Here is a 17,183-nt window from a genome sequence, read left to right as displayed (position 1 = left end):
GAGGAAGGGAGACAGACAGGCAGGCAGGCAATCACCAAATGGCAGCAGAAAGTCGTTATCTAAAGATAAATATCTTGAATATAAATGGATTGAGTTTTTCAATCAAAAGACATAGAGTGGCTGAATGGAAGAAAAACAAAGCAAAACAGAAACTCAACACCCCAATTATAGCTCCCTACAAGAGACTCACTTTACCTGTAAGGAGAAAAGTTTACCTGAAACTCACCTAAGACTCACTTTACCTAAAAATGAAGTGAAGAAAAAAGTTACTCCATGCAAATAAAAACCAAAGCAGAGCAGGAGTAGCTATATTTATATCAGACAACACAGACTTTAAGTTCAAAAGTGTAAAAAGAGACAAGGGGAGAGGCAGGCAGAGAAAGATAGGAAATAGAAAGCTCCACCAATTGTCCCCTATGCAAGAACATCAATTTAACAACTATCTACACAGAAAAAAAAAAAAAAAAAAAAACCTTCGTAAGAACCAAAACTCAAGTGAGCACTCATAGTCCTGATTTTAACTTCTTATTGCTGAAAGAGGCACTGAAGAGATAGAAAAAAAAAACAGTCCTGAATTGCCAATACCACCCCTCAACAACCCCTGGCATCAGTGACACGGTGGGGTGAACATCTTTGGGCACAGGGGGAGGGAGAACACAGCAATTGTGGGGCACTGAACTTAGTGCTGTCCTGTTAGAGGAGATAGCAAAACCTGACCAAACTCTTGCTGATAACCGCCCATGGAGGGAGCCTTTAAACCAGCCCTGGCCAAAGGGAAATCCCTGATCCCAGCAGTACAAATTTGAGTTCCTGCAAACCTTGCCACCAAGGGCTACAGTGCTATGTACAAGTAAATGTGAAAGGCAGTCTAGACCATAAGGACTGCAACTCTTAGGCTAGTCCTAGTGATGAACTAGGCTCAGAGACAGTGGACTGGGGGGAAACATGACATACTGAGATATCATCTGGGGCAGCCAAGGGAGTGCTTGTATCACCCCTCCCCTAACTCCAATCTGCATAGCTCACGGCTCCAAAAGACACCCTTCCTTCCACTGGAGGAGAGGAGAGGAAGAGTAGGAAAGACTTTGTCTTACATCTTGGATACCAGCTCTGCCAAAGCAAGATAGGGCACCATAAGAATCATGAGGTCCCCATTCCAGGCCGTAGCTCCCAGACAACATTTCTAGACACACCCTAAGCCAAAAGGGAACCCACTGCCTTGAAGGAAAAAACCCAATCCCAGCAGCGTTCATCACCTGCTATCCGAAGAGCCTTGGACGTGAAATAACCAGCAGTGATACCCAGGTACTACATCAAGGGCCTTGGCTGAACCTCTGACACTTGCTGGCTTCAGGTAAAACTCAGCACATTACTAGCTGTAGTGGCTACAGGGCAAAACTCCTTCTACTGGAGAAAAACAGAGGAAAAAGTAAAGGGGACTTTGTCTTGCACCTTAGGTTCTAGCATGGCCACAGGGAAGCAAAGCACTAAGTGGGCTCTTGTAGTCCCTGATTCCAGAACTTGACTCTTGGACAGCACTTCTGAACCTGCCCTGGCCAAATGGGGAGCCCACTGCCCTGAAGGCTGAGTCGTAGGCCAGGAAGCATTCACCACAAGCTGACTTCAGAGCCCTTGGACCTTAAAGGAACATTATGGCACTCTGGCAGTACTCCTCGTAGCCTGGGTGGGTGGTGGCTATGGGGTGAGGTTCCTCTGCCTTTGGAAAGTAGAGAGAACAGTGGGAAGGACTGTGCCTTGTGGTTCGACTGCTAGGTCAGGGACAGTATGACAGAACAACAGGTAGAATTCTTAGGTCCCTGACTCCTGGATGGCACCGCTGAACCTCCAACCCCGGGGTCTGAGGGACTTCACCACCCTAAAGGGAAGGACACAGGCATGGCTGGCTTTGCCACCTGCTGATGGTAGAGCTCCAGAGCCTCAGTAAACATAGGCAGCAGCCAGGGACTGGTGACAGCAGGCCTTGGGCAAGACCCAGTGCTGTGCTGGCTCCAGGTCTGACTCAGTGTAGTCATAGTTGTGACAGCCACAGGGGTAACTGTGTCATTCAATCCCCAGATTAAGGTGGCTCAGGACAAAGACAGAGAGACTGTTTGTTTGGGAGAAACTAAGAAAAGAGAACAAGAGTCTCTACATGGTAATCCAGAGAATTCTCCCAGATCTTATCCAAGACCATCAAGGCAGTATCTCTATGAGTCTGCAAGAACCACAGCATTACTGAGCTTGAGGAGCTAGCCCCTAAAGTAGATACAGCTTAGATCATAACACCCAAGTCCTTTCAAATATCTGAAAAGCATTCCCAAGAAGGACAGGTACTAATAAGCCCAGACAGTGAAAACTACAATAAATACCTAACTCTTTGATGCTCAGACACTGAAAAACATCTACTAGCATCAACACCATCCAGGAAAACATGACCTCACCAAATGAACTCAGTAAGACACCAGGGACCACTCCTGAAGAAACAGAGATATGTGAAACTTCAGAAAGAGAATTCAAAATAGCTGTGTTGAGAAAAATCAAAGAAATTCAAGATAACACAAAGAAGGAATTCACAAATCTATCACAGAAATATAACAGAGATTGAAATATTTTTTTTAATTAAGCAGAAATGCTGGAGCTGAAAAATGCAATTGGAGCCAAGGAACAGATCAGAGTCGTTTAACAGCAAAACTGATGAGGCAGAAGAAAGAATTAGTGAGTCTAAAGGCAGGTTATATGAAAATACAGTCAGAGAAGCCAAAAAGAAAAAGAATAAGAATGAAGCATGGCTACAGGATCTAAAAAAAAGTCTCAAAGGTGCAAATCTAAGTGTTATTGGCCTTAAAGAGGAGGTAGAGAAAGAGATAGGGTAGAAAGTTTATTGAAATGGATTCCTAAACCTAGAGAAAGATAACTAATATTCAAGTACAAGAAGGTTATAGAACACTAAGCACATTTAACCCAAAGAAGACTATGTCAGGGCATTTGATAATCAAACTCCCAACGGCTAAAGATAAAGAAAAGATCTTACAGCCTGGGCAACATGGCAAAACCATGTCTCAAAAAAAAAAGGCAAGAAATGAAATCATAGCAACAGCGAAAATCATCTTCACTAAAGAAAGACAGGAAGGAAAGAAAAGAAGACCAGAAAACAAATTGCAAAATGGCAGAAGTACAGCTTCACTTAGAAATAATGACAATGAATGTAAATGGACTAAACTCTCCAATCAAAAGACACAGACTGGCTGAATGAATGAAAAATCAAAACCCATTCATCTGTTGCCTACAAGAAATAAACTTCACCTACAAGGACACATATAGACCAGAAATAAAGAGAAGGAAAAAGACATTCCATGCCAACTGAAACAAACAAACAAACAAAAAAGAGCAGGAATAGCTATACTTATAGTGAAAAAATAGATTTCAAGATAGAAAACTATGAGAGACAAAGAAAGCTGGCATATAATGATAAAGGGATCAATTCAGCAAGGAAATACAACAATTTTAAATATATCTGCCCTCAACACTGGAACACCAAGATAAATAAAGCAAATATCATTAGAGCTAAAGAGAAAGATAAACCCCAACACGATAATACTTGAAGACTTCAACCCCCCACTGTGAGCACTGGACAGACCTTCTAGACAAAAAATCAACAAAGAAACATCAGACTTAATCTGCACCATAGACCTAATGGACCTCATAGGTATTTACAGAATATTTCATCCCATGGCTGCAGAATACATACTATTTTCCTCAGAACACAGATGATTCTCAAGGACAGACCATGTTTTAGGTCACAAAACAAGTTTTAAAACATTCAAAAAAACTGAAATAATATCAAGCGTCTTCTCTGACCACAGTGGAGTAAAACTAGAAATTGTTAAAAAGAGGAATTTTGGAAACTATATAAACACAGAGAAATTAAACAATATGCTCTTGAATGACCAGTGGGTCAATGAAGAAATTGAGAAGAAAATTGAAAAATTTCTTGAAATAAATGATTAAGGAAACACAACATACCAAAACCCAGCAAAAGCAGTACAAAGAGAGACCTTTACAGCTATAAATGTCTACATCAAAAAAGAGGAAAAACTTCAAATAAACATTCTAATGATGCATCTTAAAAAATCAGAAAAGCAGGAGCAAGCCAAACCCAAAATTAGTTGAAGGAAAGAGCTAATAAAGATCAGAGAAGAAATAAATTGAAACTTAAAAGAATGAACAATCAATGAAACAAACCACTGGTTTCTTGAAAATTTCAGCAAAATTGACAAAACTTTAGCCAGACTAAGAAAAAAAATCAAAAAGATACAGATAAATAAGATCAGAAATGAAAACAGAGACATTATCACTGAGATGGCAGAAATTCAAAGGGTCATTAATAATTACTATGAGCAACTATATGCCAATGAATTGGAAAATCTAGAAGAATATAACAAATTCCTAGACACATAAAACCTACCAAGATTGAACCAGGAAGAAATCCAAGACCTGAATAGACTAATAACAAGTACTGAGATTGAAGCAATAATAAGAAGTCTCCCACTAAAGAAAAGCCCAGGAACCGATGACTTCACTGTTGAATTCGATCAAACATTTAAAGAACTAATACCAATCCAAATCGAACTACTGCAAAACAGAGGCAGAGGGAACTCTTCCAAATGTCCAGACTCGTTCTACAAGGCCAGTATTACCTTGATACCAAAACCAGACAAACACACATCAAAAAAAAAAAAAAAAAAAAAAAAACAAAGAAGAAGAAAACTATAGGCCAATATCTCTGATAAATACTCATGCAAAAATCATCAGCAAACCGAATTCAACAATACATTAGAAAGATCATTCATCATGACCAATTGAGATTTATCCCTGCGATGCAAATCAATCAATGTGATACATCTTATCAACAGAATAAAGGAAAAAAACTATGGTCATTTGAATTGATACTGAAAAAGCATTTGATAAAATTCAACATCCTTTCATGATAAAAACCCTCAAAAAAAGCTTGAGATAGAAGGAACATACCTCAACATAATAAAAGCCATATATGACAGACCAACAGCTAGTACCATACTGAATGGAGAAAAACTGAAAGCCTTTCCCCTAAGATCTGGAACACAACCAGGATGCCCACTATCACCGCTGTTATTCAACATAGTATCAGAAGTCCTAGGTAGAGCAATCAGCACTGTCACCACTGTTAATCAACACAGTACTGCAAGTCCTAGCTAGAGCAATCAGCACTGTTACCACTGTTAATCAACACAGTACTGCAAGTCCTAGCTAGAGCAATCAGACAAGACAAAGATATAAAGGGTATCCAAATTGGAAAGAAAGAAGTCAAATTATCCTTGTTTGCAGATGATATAATCTTGTATTTGGAAAAACCTAAAGGCTCCACCACAAAACTATTAAAACTCATGAACAAATTCAGTAAAGTTGCAGGATACCAAATTACAATACAAAAATTGGTAGTATTTACATATGCCAATTGTCAACAATGTGGAAAAGAATTTTTAAAAATAATCCCATTTATGGCCAGGCGCGGTGGCTCACGCCTGTAATCCCAGCACTTTGGGAGGCCGAGGTGGGCAGATCATGAGGTCGGGAGATCAAGACCATCCTGGCTAACACAGTGAAACCCGGTCTCTCCTAAAAATACAAAAAATTAGCCAGACATGATGGCAGGCGCCTTGTAGTCCCAGCTACTCAGGAGGCTGAAGCAGGAGAATGGCGTGAACCCAGGAGACGGAGCTTGCAGTGAGCCGAGATCACACCACTGCACTCCAGCCTGGGTGACAGTGTGAGACTCCCACTCAAAAAATAATAATAATAATCCCATTTATAATGGCCATAAATGAAACTAAATACCTAGGAATGAGCTTACCCGAAGAAGTAAAAGATCTCTATAATGAAACCTATAAAACACTGATGAAAGATATTGAAGTGGACACCAAAAATATGGAAAAATATCCCATGGATTGGAAGAATCAATATTGCTGAAATCTCCATATTACCCAAAGCAATCTACACATCCAATGCAATCCCTATCAAAAAACCAATGGCGTGCTTTGCAGAAACAGAAAAAAAAATCCTAAAATGTATATGGAACCACAAAAGGCCTAGAATAACCAAAGCTATCTTAAGCAAAGAGAAAAAAAAATTGAAGAATCACAACTGACTTCAAATTATACGACAGAGCTATAGTAACCAAAACAGCATGGAACGGGCATAAAAACAGACACATAGACCAATGGAACTGAAGAGAGAACCCAGAAATAAATCCATACATCTACAGTGAACTCATTTTTGACAAAGGTGCCAAAAACATACATTGGAGAAAGAACAGTCTTTTCAATAAATGGTGCTGGGAAAACTGAATATCTATATGCAGAGGGATGAAACTAGTCCCCTCTTACCATATACAAAAATCAAAACAAAATGGATTAAAGACTCAAGTATAAGACTTCAAACTATGAAACTACTACAAAAAAACACCGGGGAAAATCTCCAGGACATTGGTCTAGGCAAAAATTTCATGAGTAATACCCCACAAACACAGGCACCCAAAGCAAACATGAACAAATGAGATCATATCAAGTTAGAAAACTTCTGCACAGCAAAGGATACAATTAACAAAGTGAAGAGATAACTCACAGAATGGGAGAAAATATTTGTAAACTACCTATCTGACAAGGGATTAATAACCAGAATATAAAAGGAACATCTCAAACAACTCTATAGGAAAAAAATCAAATAATCTGATTAAAACATGGGCAAAAGATCTGAATAGACATTTCTCAAGAAAACAACACACAGAAAGGGCAAACAGGCATATGAAAAAGATGCTTAACATCTTTGATCACCAGGGAAATGCAAATCAAAACTGTAATGAGATATCATCTCACCCCAGTTAAAATAGCTTACATCCAAAAGGCAGGCAATCGCAAATGCTAGTGATGTAGAGAAAAAATAGCCCTTGTACACTGCTGGTGGAAATGTAAATTAGTACAACCACTAAGGAAAACAGTTTGGAGGTTCCTTAAAAAAAACTAAAAATTAAGCTACCATATGATCCAGCAATCCCACTGCTGGGTATATACCAACAAGAAAGGAAATCAGTGTAGCAAACGGATATGTGTACTCCTGTGTTTGTTGCAACACTGTTTACAACAGCTAAGATTTGGAAGCAACCTAAGTGTCCATCAACAGATGAATGCATAAAGAAAATGTGGTACTTATATGCAACAAAGGACTATTCAACCATAAAAAAAGAATAAGATCCAGTCATCTGTCAGCGGGGCACGGTGGCTCATGCCTGTAATCCCAGCACTTTGGGAGGCCGAGGTGGGTGGATCACCTGATGTCAGGAGCTCAAGACAAGCCTGGCCAACACGGCGAAACCCTGTCTCTACTAAAATACAAAAAATTAGCCAGGCATGGTGGTGGGCACGTGTAATCCCAGCTACTCAGAAGGCTGAGGCAGGAGAATCACTAGATCCGGGAGGTGGAGGTTGTAGTGAACTGAGATTGCACCACTGCACTCCAGCCTGGGCAACAAGAGTAAAACTCCATCTCAAAAACATAAAAATAAAAAAAAGATCCAGTTATTTGCAACAACATGGATTGGACTGGAGATCATTATGTTAAGTGAAATAAGCCAGGCACAGAAAGACAAACATTGTATGCTATCACTTATTGGTTAGATCTAAAAATCAAAACAATTGAAGTCATGGACACAGAGAGTAGACGGATGATGATACGGTTAGGCTCTGCATCCCCCACCCAAATCTCATCTTGAATTGTAATCCCCAGTTGTTGAGGGACAGACCTGGTGGGAGGTGACTGAATAATGGGAAACTGAATCAGTTTCCCCCATACTATTCTCATGATAGTGAGTAAATTCTCATGAGATCTGATGGTTTTATAAGAGGGCTCTTCCCTTTTCTCTCTCTCTCTCTCGCCACCTTGTGAAGAAAGTACCTGCTTCCCCTTCTGCCATGATTGTAAATTTCCTGAGGCCTCCCCAGCCATGCAAAACTGTGAATCAATTAAACTTCCTTTGTTTATAAATTACCCAATTTTGGGTAGTACCCTTACAGCAGTGTGAGAACAGACTAATACAGATGGCTACCAGAGGCTAGGAATAGTAGCGATGGATTGGGAGGGGAAGGTGGGGATGGTTAATAGGTACAAAAAAAATTGAAAGAATGAGTAAGATCTAGTATTTGACAGCACAACAGGATGATTATAGTCAATAATAACTTAATTGTACAATTCAAAATAACTTAAAAAGTGTAACTGGATTGTTTATAACTCAAAGGATAAATGCTTGAGAGAATAAATACTCCATTCTCCATGATGTGCTTATTTCACACTGCATGCCTTTACCAAAACACCTCATGTACCCCACAAATATATACACCTACTATGTGTCCACAAAAATTAAAATTAAAAAAAATTTAAAGAAACAAAGAAGGTGATGATATAATAAAAGGTCAATTCAGCAAGAAACTATGATAATTGTAAATATATGCACTCAACATCAAAGTACCTATATATAAAGCAGATATTAATAGATCTGAAGAGACACATTCTGCAATACAAAAATAGTAAGAGATTTCAACAACCCACTTTCAGCAGTGGACAGATCATCCAGACAGAATTATCAATAAAGGAACATCAGACTTAAAGTATACTCTAGGCTAAATAATATATGAGACATTCCATCTAACAACTGCACAATATACATTCTCCTCAACTGTATATGAAACATTCTCTAGAACAGATCATATGTTAGGCCACAAAACAAGTCTTAACAAATTTAAGAAGACTGCAATAGAATCAAGTATCTTTTTCAACCACAACAGTATAAAACTATAAATTAATAACAGAAAAAACTTTGGAAAATTCACAAATAATGGAAATTAAACAACATGCTCCTGAACACCAAGGAGACATTTCAACTGATACAACAGAAATACAAAGAATCATAAAATACTGTTATAGTTAATTATATTCAGTTAAACAACCTAAAACACATGAATAATTCCTTGACACATACAACATACCAAGATTAAATTATCAAGAAATAGAAAATCTGACCCAACCAATAATGAGTAATAACACTGAATAAATAATAAACAGTATCCCATCAAAAAAAGAAAGCCCAGGACCTGATGGCTCCATTGCTGAATTCTACCAAAGACTGAAAGATGAATTAATACCAACTGTTCTCAAACTTTTCCAAAAAATTCAAGAGAACAGAGTAATTCCAATCTCATTTTGTGAGGCCAGCATTACACTAATACCAAAGCCAGACACAGACAAGGACACTACAAAAACGGAAAACTACAGGCCAATATTTCTGAAGAACACAGATGCAAAAACCCTCAGCAGAACACTAGAAAACCAAACTCAACAGCACATTAAAAAGATTATTCATCGTGATCAAGTGGGATTCATCCAGGAGATGCAAGAATGAGTTAACATATGCAAATGTGTAAATGTAATGCATCACATGAACAGTATGAAGGACAAAAATCATATGATAATTTCAACTGATACGGAAGAAACGTTTGACATTATTCAACATCCTTTCACGGGAAAAACTCTCAACACATTAAGTATAGAAGGGATATACCTCAATAAAATAAGGCCATATATGACAAACCCACAGTTAACATTATACTCAATGGGGAAAGGTTAAAACTTTTCCTCTAAGATTCAGAACAAGACAAGGATGCCTACTCTTGCCGCTACTATTCAAAATAGTACTGAGCCCTGACCAAAGCAATTAGGAAGAGAAAGAAATAAAAGGCATACAAACTGGAGAAGAAATCAAATTGTCCTGGTTTGCAGATGACATGGTCTTATTTATAGCAAACCCTAAAGACTCCATAAAAAAACTGTTAGCATTAATACATAAATTCAGTAAAGTTGCAGGATACAAAAATCAGTAGCATTCCTACAGAGTAACAGCAAACTATCTGAAAACTAATTTTTTAAATCCCATTTACAATAGCTACAAAAGATAAATACTTAGAAATAAATTTAACTCATGAGGTGAAAGATCTCTCCACTGAAAACTATAAAACATCGATGACAGAAATTTAAGATACAAGTAAATGGAGTGATATACTGTGTACATGAATTGGAAGAATTAATATGTTTAAAATGTCTATACTACTCAAAGCAATCTACAGATCACAACGCAATCCCTAACAAAATTCCAAAGACATTCTTCATAGTAATAGAAAAAAAAAATCCTAAATTTTCATACAGAGCCAAAAGGATCCCAAATAGGTGAAGCAATCTTGAGCAAAAAGAACAAAGCTGGAAGCATTACACTATCTGACTTCAAAATCTACTGCAATGCTAAAGTAACCAAAACAACATGAGATCAGCATGAAAAATAGGCATATAGACCAATGGGATAAAGAGAACAGAAATAATTCCATGTGTTTAGAGCCAACTGACATTCAACAAAGGTGCCAAGACCATACAATGGGGAAAGAACAGTCTCTTCAAATTAATGGTTTTGGAAAAACTGGATATCCACAACATGCAGAAGAATGAAATTAGAGATTAGACTTTTATCTCACACCACCATACATAAAAATAAACTAAAAATGGATTAAAGACTTAAACTACTAGAAAAAAACAAAGGGGACCAGCTCCATGACACTGGTTTGGGCAATGGTTTTTTGGATACAACCCCAAAAGCATAAGCAACAAAAGCAAAAATAGATAAATGGGATTACGTCAAACTAAAAAACATGTGCAAAACAAAAGAAACAATCAACAGTATGAAAGGGCAACCTACAGAATGGGAGAAAATATTTACAAATCACATATAACAGATATGCAATATATGTATATGTGTATATATGTATAGATATGTATATTGTCTGTATACATATATACATACATACATACATATATACACATATATATGTGAAATTCACACAACTCAATAGCAAAAAAAAAAAAAATTTCTCTAAAGGGACAGGGGACCTAAAAGACATTTCTCAAAGGAAGACATGCAAATGACTAACAGGTGTATGTAAAGGTACTCAACATCACTAATCATAAGGGAAATGGAAATCACAACCACAATGAGATATCATCTCACACCTGTTAAAATGGCTATTATCAAAAAGCAAAAATAAGTGTTCCCAAGGATGTGGAGAAAAGGGAACCCTTGAACACTATTGGTAGAAATACAAATTGGTACAGCCATTATGAAAAACAGTATGGTGGTTCCTCAAAAAATTAAAAATAGAACTACCATATAATCTAGCAATCCTACTACTGCATATATATCCAAAGGAAATGAAACCAGTATGTCAAGGAGACAGATGCCCTCCCATGTGCACTGCAGCATTATTCACAATAGCCCAAATATGGAATCAACCAGTGTCCATTGAAAGATAAATGGATAAACAAAATGTGCTTTATCTAAATAATTAATTATTATTCAGTCATAAAAAGGAATGAAATACTGGCACCTGCTACATCACGTATCAATGTAGATGAAACAAAATGCTCAAAAAACATTATGCTAAGTGAAAGAAGCCAGACACAAAAAGTCACATTTTGTATGATTCCATTTATATGAATTATGCAAAATAGGTAAAGCCACAGAGATAGAAAGCAGATTAGTGGCTGCTGGGGGAAGGGAAAGGGGAGAACAGGGAGTGACTGCTTAATGGGTATAATATTTCCTCTTGGATGACGAAAATGTTTAAGAACTAGATAGAGGTGATGATTGCCCAAAATTGTGAATGTACTAAAATGCCACTGAATTGTCCATGTTTAAATAGTTAATTTCATGTTATGTGAATTTTACCTTAGTTTTAAAAGTGAATTGTTTTTATGTTTTAATCAACTGGCTAACTTGACAGAATAATGCCATAGTTACAAGTACAAATCTTAAAGTCAGATAGCCTGGACTGAGATCTCAGCTTTGCCACTTTGAACTGAGTGAGCTTAGCAAGTGATTATGCTCTCTCTGTCTCAGTTTCTCATCCTTAAAACCAAGTTAATAAGAGTATTCACAGGATTGTAAGACTCAAATAAGGTAACATATTTGTAATACCTGGAATGTTCTTAGAATATAGTAAGCACTAAATAAATAATAGCTAAAAATAATTATGTTTATGGCAATCAAAGAAAAAAATAGTTTCATACAGAAGACAGACTGAGAATTCTAAGATGCTTTTTTCAACGGTAATAAAAATCAAGAAATTTACTATTAATAAACCATACCCTAGAAGCACATGATACAAGGTCTCAAAGTAAACATCTGTCATTTAGTTCTAGTTTCTATAAAAAGAGTATTGAGCACAGAGCCAAATGATGTGTGCCTTTTGTGAGGTCAGTTATCTCTCAGCAGCAACCAAGTAGCAAATAGAGCAGATACCCCACTATTTCCAAAAAAAGTAGGGGTAAGGGGTGCAGCAACAACAAAAAACAAGAACCGAATAATGTCAGATGAGAAATAGGACATGACGTAACAAACATAAAAATTCTAAAATCACATGAGATCATTTGAAACTTCTCATTAGACACTTCAAAAATAATTGAGACCAGGTGCAGTGGCTCATGCCTGTAATTCCAGAACTTTGGGAGGCTGAGGTGGGCAGATTACTTGAGGTCAGGAGTTCAGGACAAGCCTGGCCAACACGGCGAAACCCTGTCTCTACTAAAAATACAAAAAAATTAGCCAAGCGTGGTGGCGCACACCTGTATCCAGTTACTCAGGAGGCTGAGGCAGGGGAATTGTTTGAACCCGGGAGGCAGAGGTTGCAGTGAGCCAAGGTTTTCCACTGCACTCCAACCTGGGTGACAGGGGAGACTTCATCTCAAAAAAATACAAAATAAAAATAATTGAAATAAAATAGAAAACAACAACAGCCAAGTGATGCTGTCAAATTTAAATAGTTGCATAAGTGGCACTGGGGACTATGCAACTTAGGAACCAAATGAACCAAATTCTTTTCTGCATCTTGTAGAATCTAGCCTAAGGGTAACAGAGGTTAGGAATAACCTCCACTTCTCCCCGCAACACACACACCTCCTTTGAAGATTGTAAGTAAAGCAGCTATACAGACAGAAGAAACTGAGTAAGTCCAACTTCTTACCCTCTTCTGCTTCATCATCCTGGGGTGACATTGGACCCCCTCCACTAGTAGGAGTGACTGGTTCCTCCTTGTCAGACTCTCGCTGTAGACTCACCACCTCATATATTGCATCTCCAGCATTGGTATGGCCTTTTCCCTCAGACTGAGAAAAATATAACAGTAAGTATTAGAAATTTGAAGGAAACATTGGCAGATAGTATTGAAAGATATTATTTTAAATAGTTCATTCAAAAGAGCTGCAATGAAGAATGGCATGTTGTGTTTGATCTCCAGCATGTCTGAGATTCTGAAAACTTTTAAGGTGCATTGTCCTTCACAGGATATTCTAAATTTATGTTCCTCTAGTATTATTTTTAACTAATACAATGAAACCTACTCATTATTTTTGGAGAGCTCAATTTCTTTTCATCAGAAAAACCTGAGACACCACAGGTTCTAGGACAGACAGATAAGCAAGTGATGCTAGACTCTTAACTGGGTACGTTACACAAAACTAAAGTATATAGTTCAAAGAATTTTTACAACTGTATACAGTTGGGCAACCACACCCATACCAATATGCCTTCCTGTATTATACCCATCCCTGATAGGTAGCCACAGATATAGCTGTTATATTTTTTGTTAAAGATATATTTGTTATATGTATAAAAATATATATGTGGGTTACATATAAAAGTATGGATTTAATTTGCTAATCAAATTATAAATTATATATATTAGCAAATCAAATCCAGTTTTATACATATACATAAAACAATTTCAAATAAATATTTATTCAAATATATTTCAAATCAAATACATACAAACCAAATTACAAATTTTATACATACATACATACATGCAAAATACATCACAATCAATAGGATTTAGTTGGGGAATGCCAAGCTGGTTCAACACTGGAAAAATCAATCAGCATAATCTACTATATTAATAGACGAAAGAAGAAAGACCGTATGTTCATATCAATTAATGTCATATCAAAATAAAGGGCATTTGAGAAAATTCAGCATTCATTCATGTCAAAACTGTTCAGTAAACAAGTAATACAAGGATGCTTCCTCAACCTGATAAAGAGTATCTAAGAAAAATCTACAAGTAACACTACGTTTAAAGGTGAAAGGCTGAATAATTTCCCCCTGAGATGGAGGAAAAAGGAAGAATGTCCACTGTTACCACTCTCATTCAACAGCCCATGGAAGTCCTGTCCAGTGCATTACAGCAAGAAAAAGCATACAGATTGGAAATAAAACTGTTCTTATTTACAAACAATGTAACTGTCTTTCTCAGAAGTTGACAAACGTTTTGTATAAACAATTCAACTCTGCTGTTGTAGTACAAAATTCTACAATAGTGGTAAAATATTTCATCTGCACTTAAGTTTCCTATACAAGCAGAATCTGAACTACTTTGATCTCATATAGAATCTAAATATTGCACCTAAAAACTGAGTTTCAAATAAAGTATATTTTTATTTAAAAACACTATTTGTTCCCAATATTCACATATTTTAGATAACTAAAAAATCAATCTGTATTTGTAAAGAAAATTGTCTGATTCATATTAGCATTCATTACAGCTTAGCAACATGTAAACAGGAGCTCAATAAATGTGGGTTGGCTAAGTTACATTACAAAGATTCATCACATTTATGCAAATAAACTCTAAAACCTTTTTCAATATGGCATGCCATCATCAACTATTAAATACAAAGTACAATATGCTGATATCTCTAAAAATTCTCTAAAGTTACAAGTCTCAACAGTGGCTATAAATGAGGAAACCAAATCTGAGGCTTTTTATATTTCAAACACTAATGCTTACTCCTTAGGGCAGGATTTAGGAATCTGGATTTTTTTTTTAAGGGTCACAAGTTATTCTGATGCAAAGCTGAATTGAGAACTATTGCCTACAAGACCTGTTATTTTCAGAAAGAATGTCTATATAAAACACATAACAGAATCAAATATTCTCAGTAAGCTACAGATACATAAAATCACATGAAAAAAATACATTTCCAAGCAGCTTCTGTTTACCTCTGCTGAGGTGACAGTAAAGACGCCAAAGGTAATCAGAAGCACTAAGTTAAAAAAAAAAAAAAAGTCCCCAACAGATTATTTTCTCACAACTTTAGAAGTACTCCACAACCTTGTTAATTTTCACCTTTCTGCAATTAGAATAGTTATTAATCAGTTACTTTTGGTTATTTACTGACTGATCATACTTTGATTTAAATAAGTTGAAACCAACATGCATCTTCAAATGGGAATTTTCCTTTTATGCTTTTTAACTCTAATAGTTGATTAAAAGTTTTGTCTCCAACTAAAAGGAATGTCAAGGCACTCAAAAGTAAAGAAGAGATTTGGAGGAGAGGGCAAGAAAACATTTGATATTTTAATATCAAACCCACACCTAGCACAGATCAAAAAAGTAGCTTACTTCCTTTATTGAAAGTCAAGTCATAGAAACTTCTGAGTACAGCTAAACTCCTGTCCTGACCTGGAGCCTATCCTTTTCTTATAGGCAAGCGTCTTCCCTCCAAACTATCTCTTGTCTGAAAACAAGAAACAGTAAGTTGGCATGTGGAAAACAGATTTGTCAAGAGAAAAGTTTCTGTTCCCCCTTAACTCTTCACCTGAAGTACCATTTCATGTCTTTTTACCATTATAGCTCCTCTCAATTCATTCTAACTTTCCTTCCTCTCATTTCTTGAGACCTCTCTCTTTTCTGAATCCAAATTGTGTCCCAAACCAGACACAAAAAGCAAGTAAAGTATTTAGAAAAATGCTCAGCACACAGAAAGTGCTACACAAGTGTTAATTCTTGTTATCATTTTGTGCTGTTGACGTAACACTATGAGGCATGAGAGAGTCTAACCTATAGTACAATACACAAGTAATATTCAGGAATAATGAACCAGCAAAAGTGGCTTCGTGTCCTAGTCTAGCACTACTCTGGAAATCCTGCAAAAATAATTACTGTGGTAATAACAATAAGGATAGCAAGAATTCAATCCTAACAACAATCCCAGCTTGTCCATATCTTAGAACTTTTTCATTAGTTGTTCCTTTGAAAGGTCTTTCCCTGGATCTTTATATTGACAGTGGCAGAAGGCAGACAAATCCTAAGCAGAGAGGGGCAGGTCCCCAGTGAAACCCCACCTTCAAGCCAAAAGACAGTTTAAAGCCTGAAAGCCAAGCTACAAGTCAAATCCGCAAACCGGACTGAGAATGGCTTCCCATTTGGCACACTTTCCTCTGATTGATCCTCAGCCTTCACCTATTTTATATATACCTATCCTTCCCTAATTGACTTTTTACACTGTTGTGCCCAACTTTGAGTAGTGCTTTTGTTTTAATCTTTTTGCATACTCACAAATCAATCAGCATACACGCCCCAATCTGAGCCCATAAAAGCCCCAGACCCAGCCACAGTGGGACAGAAACCACATGACTTTGGGTAGGGGACCACCCTTGCGTCCCCTCTCTGCTGAGATCTGTTTCGTTGCTCAATTAAATTCTCCACCTTCCTCACTCTTCTATTCTCAGCGTGATCCTATTCTTCTTGGACGTGGGACAAGAACTCAGGACCCACTGAAAGTGGGTACACAGAAGGCTGTAACATTGTGACCCTCTGCCCTCTGCTGGCAGAGGGCAGCTGCCCCACACAACGGAAAGCAGCAGTGGGGCTGAGCCAGGCCTGCAGCCACAGGCCAAAGTGGGGCAAGGGTCTGAAAGAGCTGTTAACACATCACCATCCGTTCCAGATGATGGCATGTTAACAGCTCTTTCAGCCCCTTGAGCTAATTAACATGCTGTAACACCCCCTCAGGGGCTTCGGAGTCATGGCACCCCTGCCTGGGTGCCACCACATTCCCCCATCTGGACATCAGAGACCATCACAGGAGGGGTTTGAGACACGCCTAGTCCAGCAACAAGCACCGCACAAAGCCTGCTTCTGTGCCGGCACTTGGAACAACTGGTCAGACCACATACTTGCTGAACCACATACTTGACCACATACTTGACTGTGTGTTCA

General features: G+C 37.5%; 1 protein-coding gene across 19 annotated transcripts in view; it reads right to left on the bottom strand.

Moving 5' to 3' along the window:
- RABGAP1L (RAB GTPase activating protein 1 like) overlaps nt 1–17,183 on the bottom strand; it is a 799,577-nt gene that overhangs the window by 643,093 nt on the left and 139,301 nt on the right. For all 19 annotated transcript variants that reach the window (XR_010581946.1, XM_065531860.1, XM_065531858.1 and 16 more), the window contains one exon: nt 13,149–13,290. Coding sequence is in view for 18 of the 19 variants with exons in the window: in XM_065531860.1 (XP_065387932.1) it covers nt 13,149–13,290 (142 nt within the window). In the remaining variant the exon portion in view is untranslated. The remainder of the gene's footprint in view (nt 1–13,148; nt 13,291–17,183) is intronic.

This window comes from Macaca fascicularis, chromosome 1 (assembly GCF_037993035.2).
Source record: "Macaca fascicularis isolate 582-1 chromosome 1, T2T-MFA8v1.1".
NCBI classification, from domain to species: Eukaryota; Metazoa; Chordata; class Mammalia; order Primates; family Cercopithecidae; genus Macaca; species Macaca fascicularis.
The sequence above is the reverse complement of the archived record's forward strand: the minus strand, read 5'-3'. Positions and strand labels throughout refer to the sequence as shown.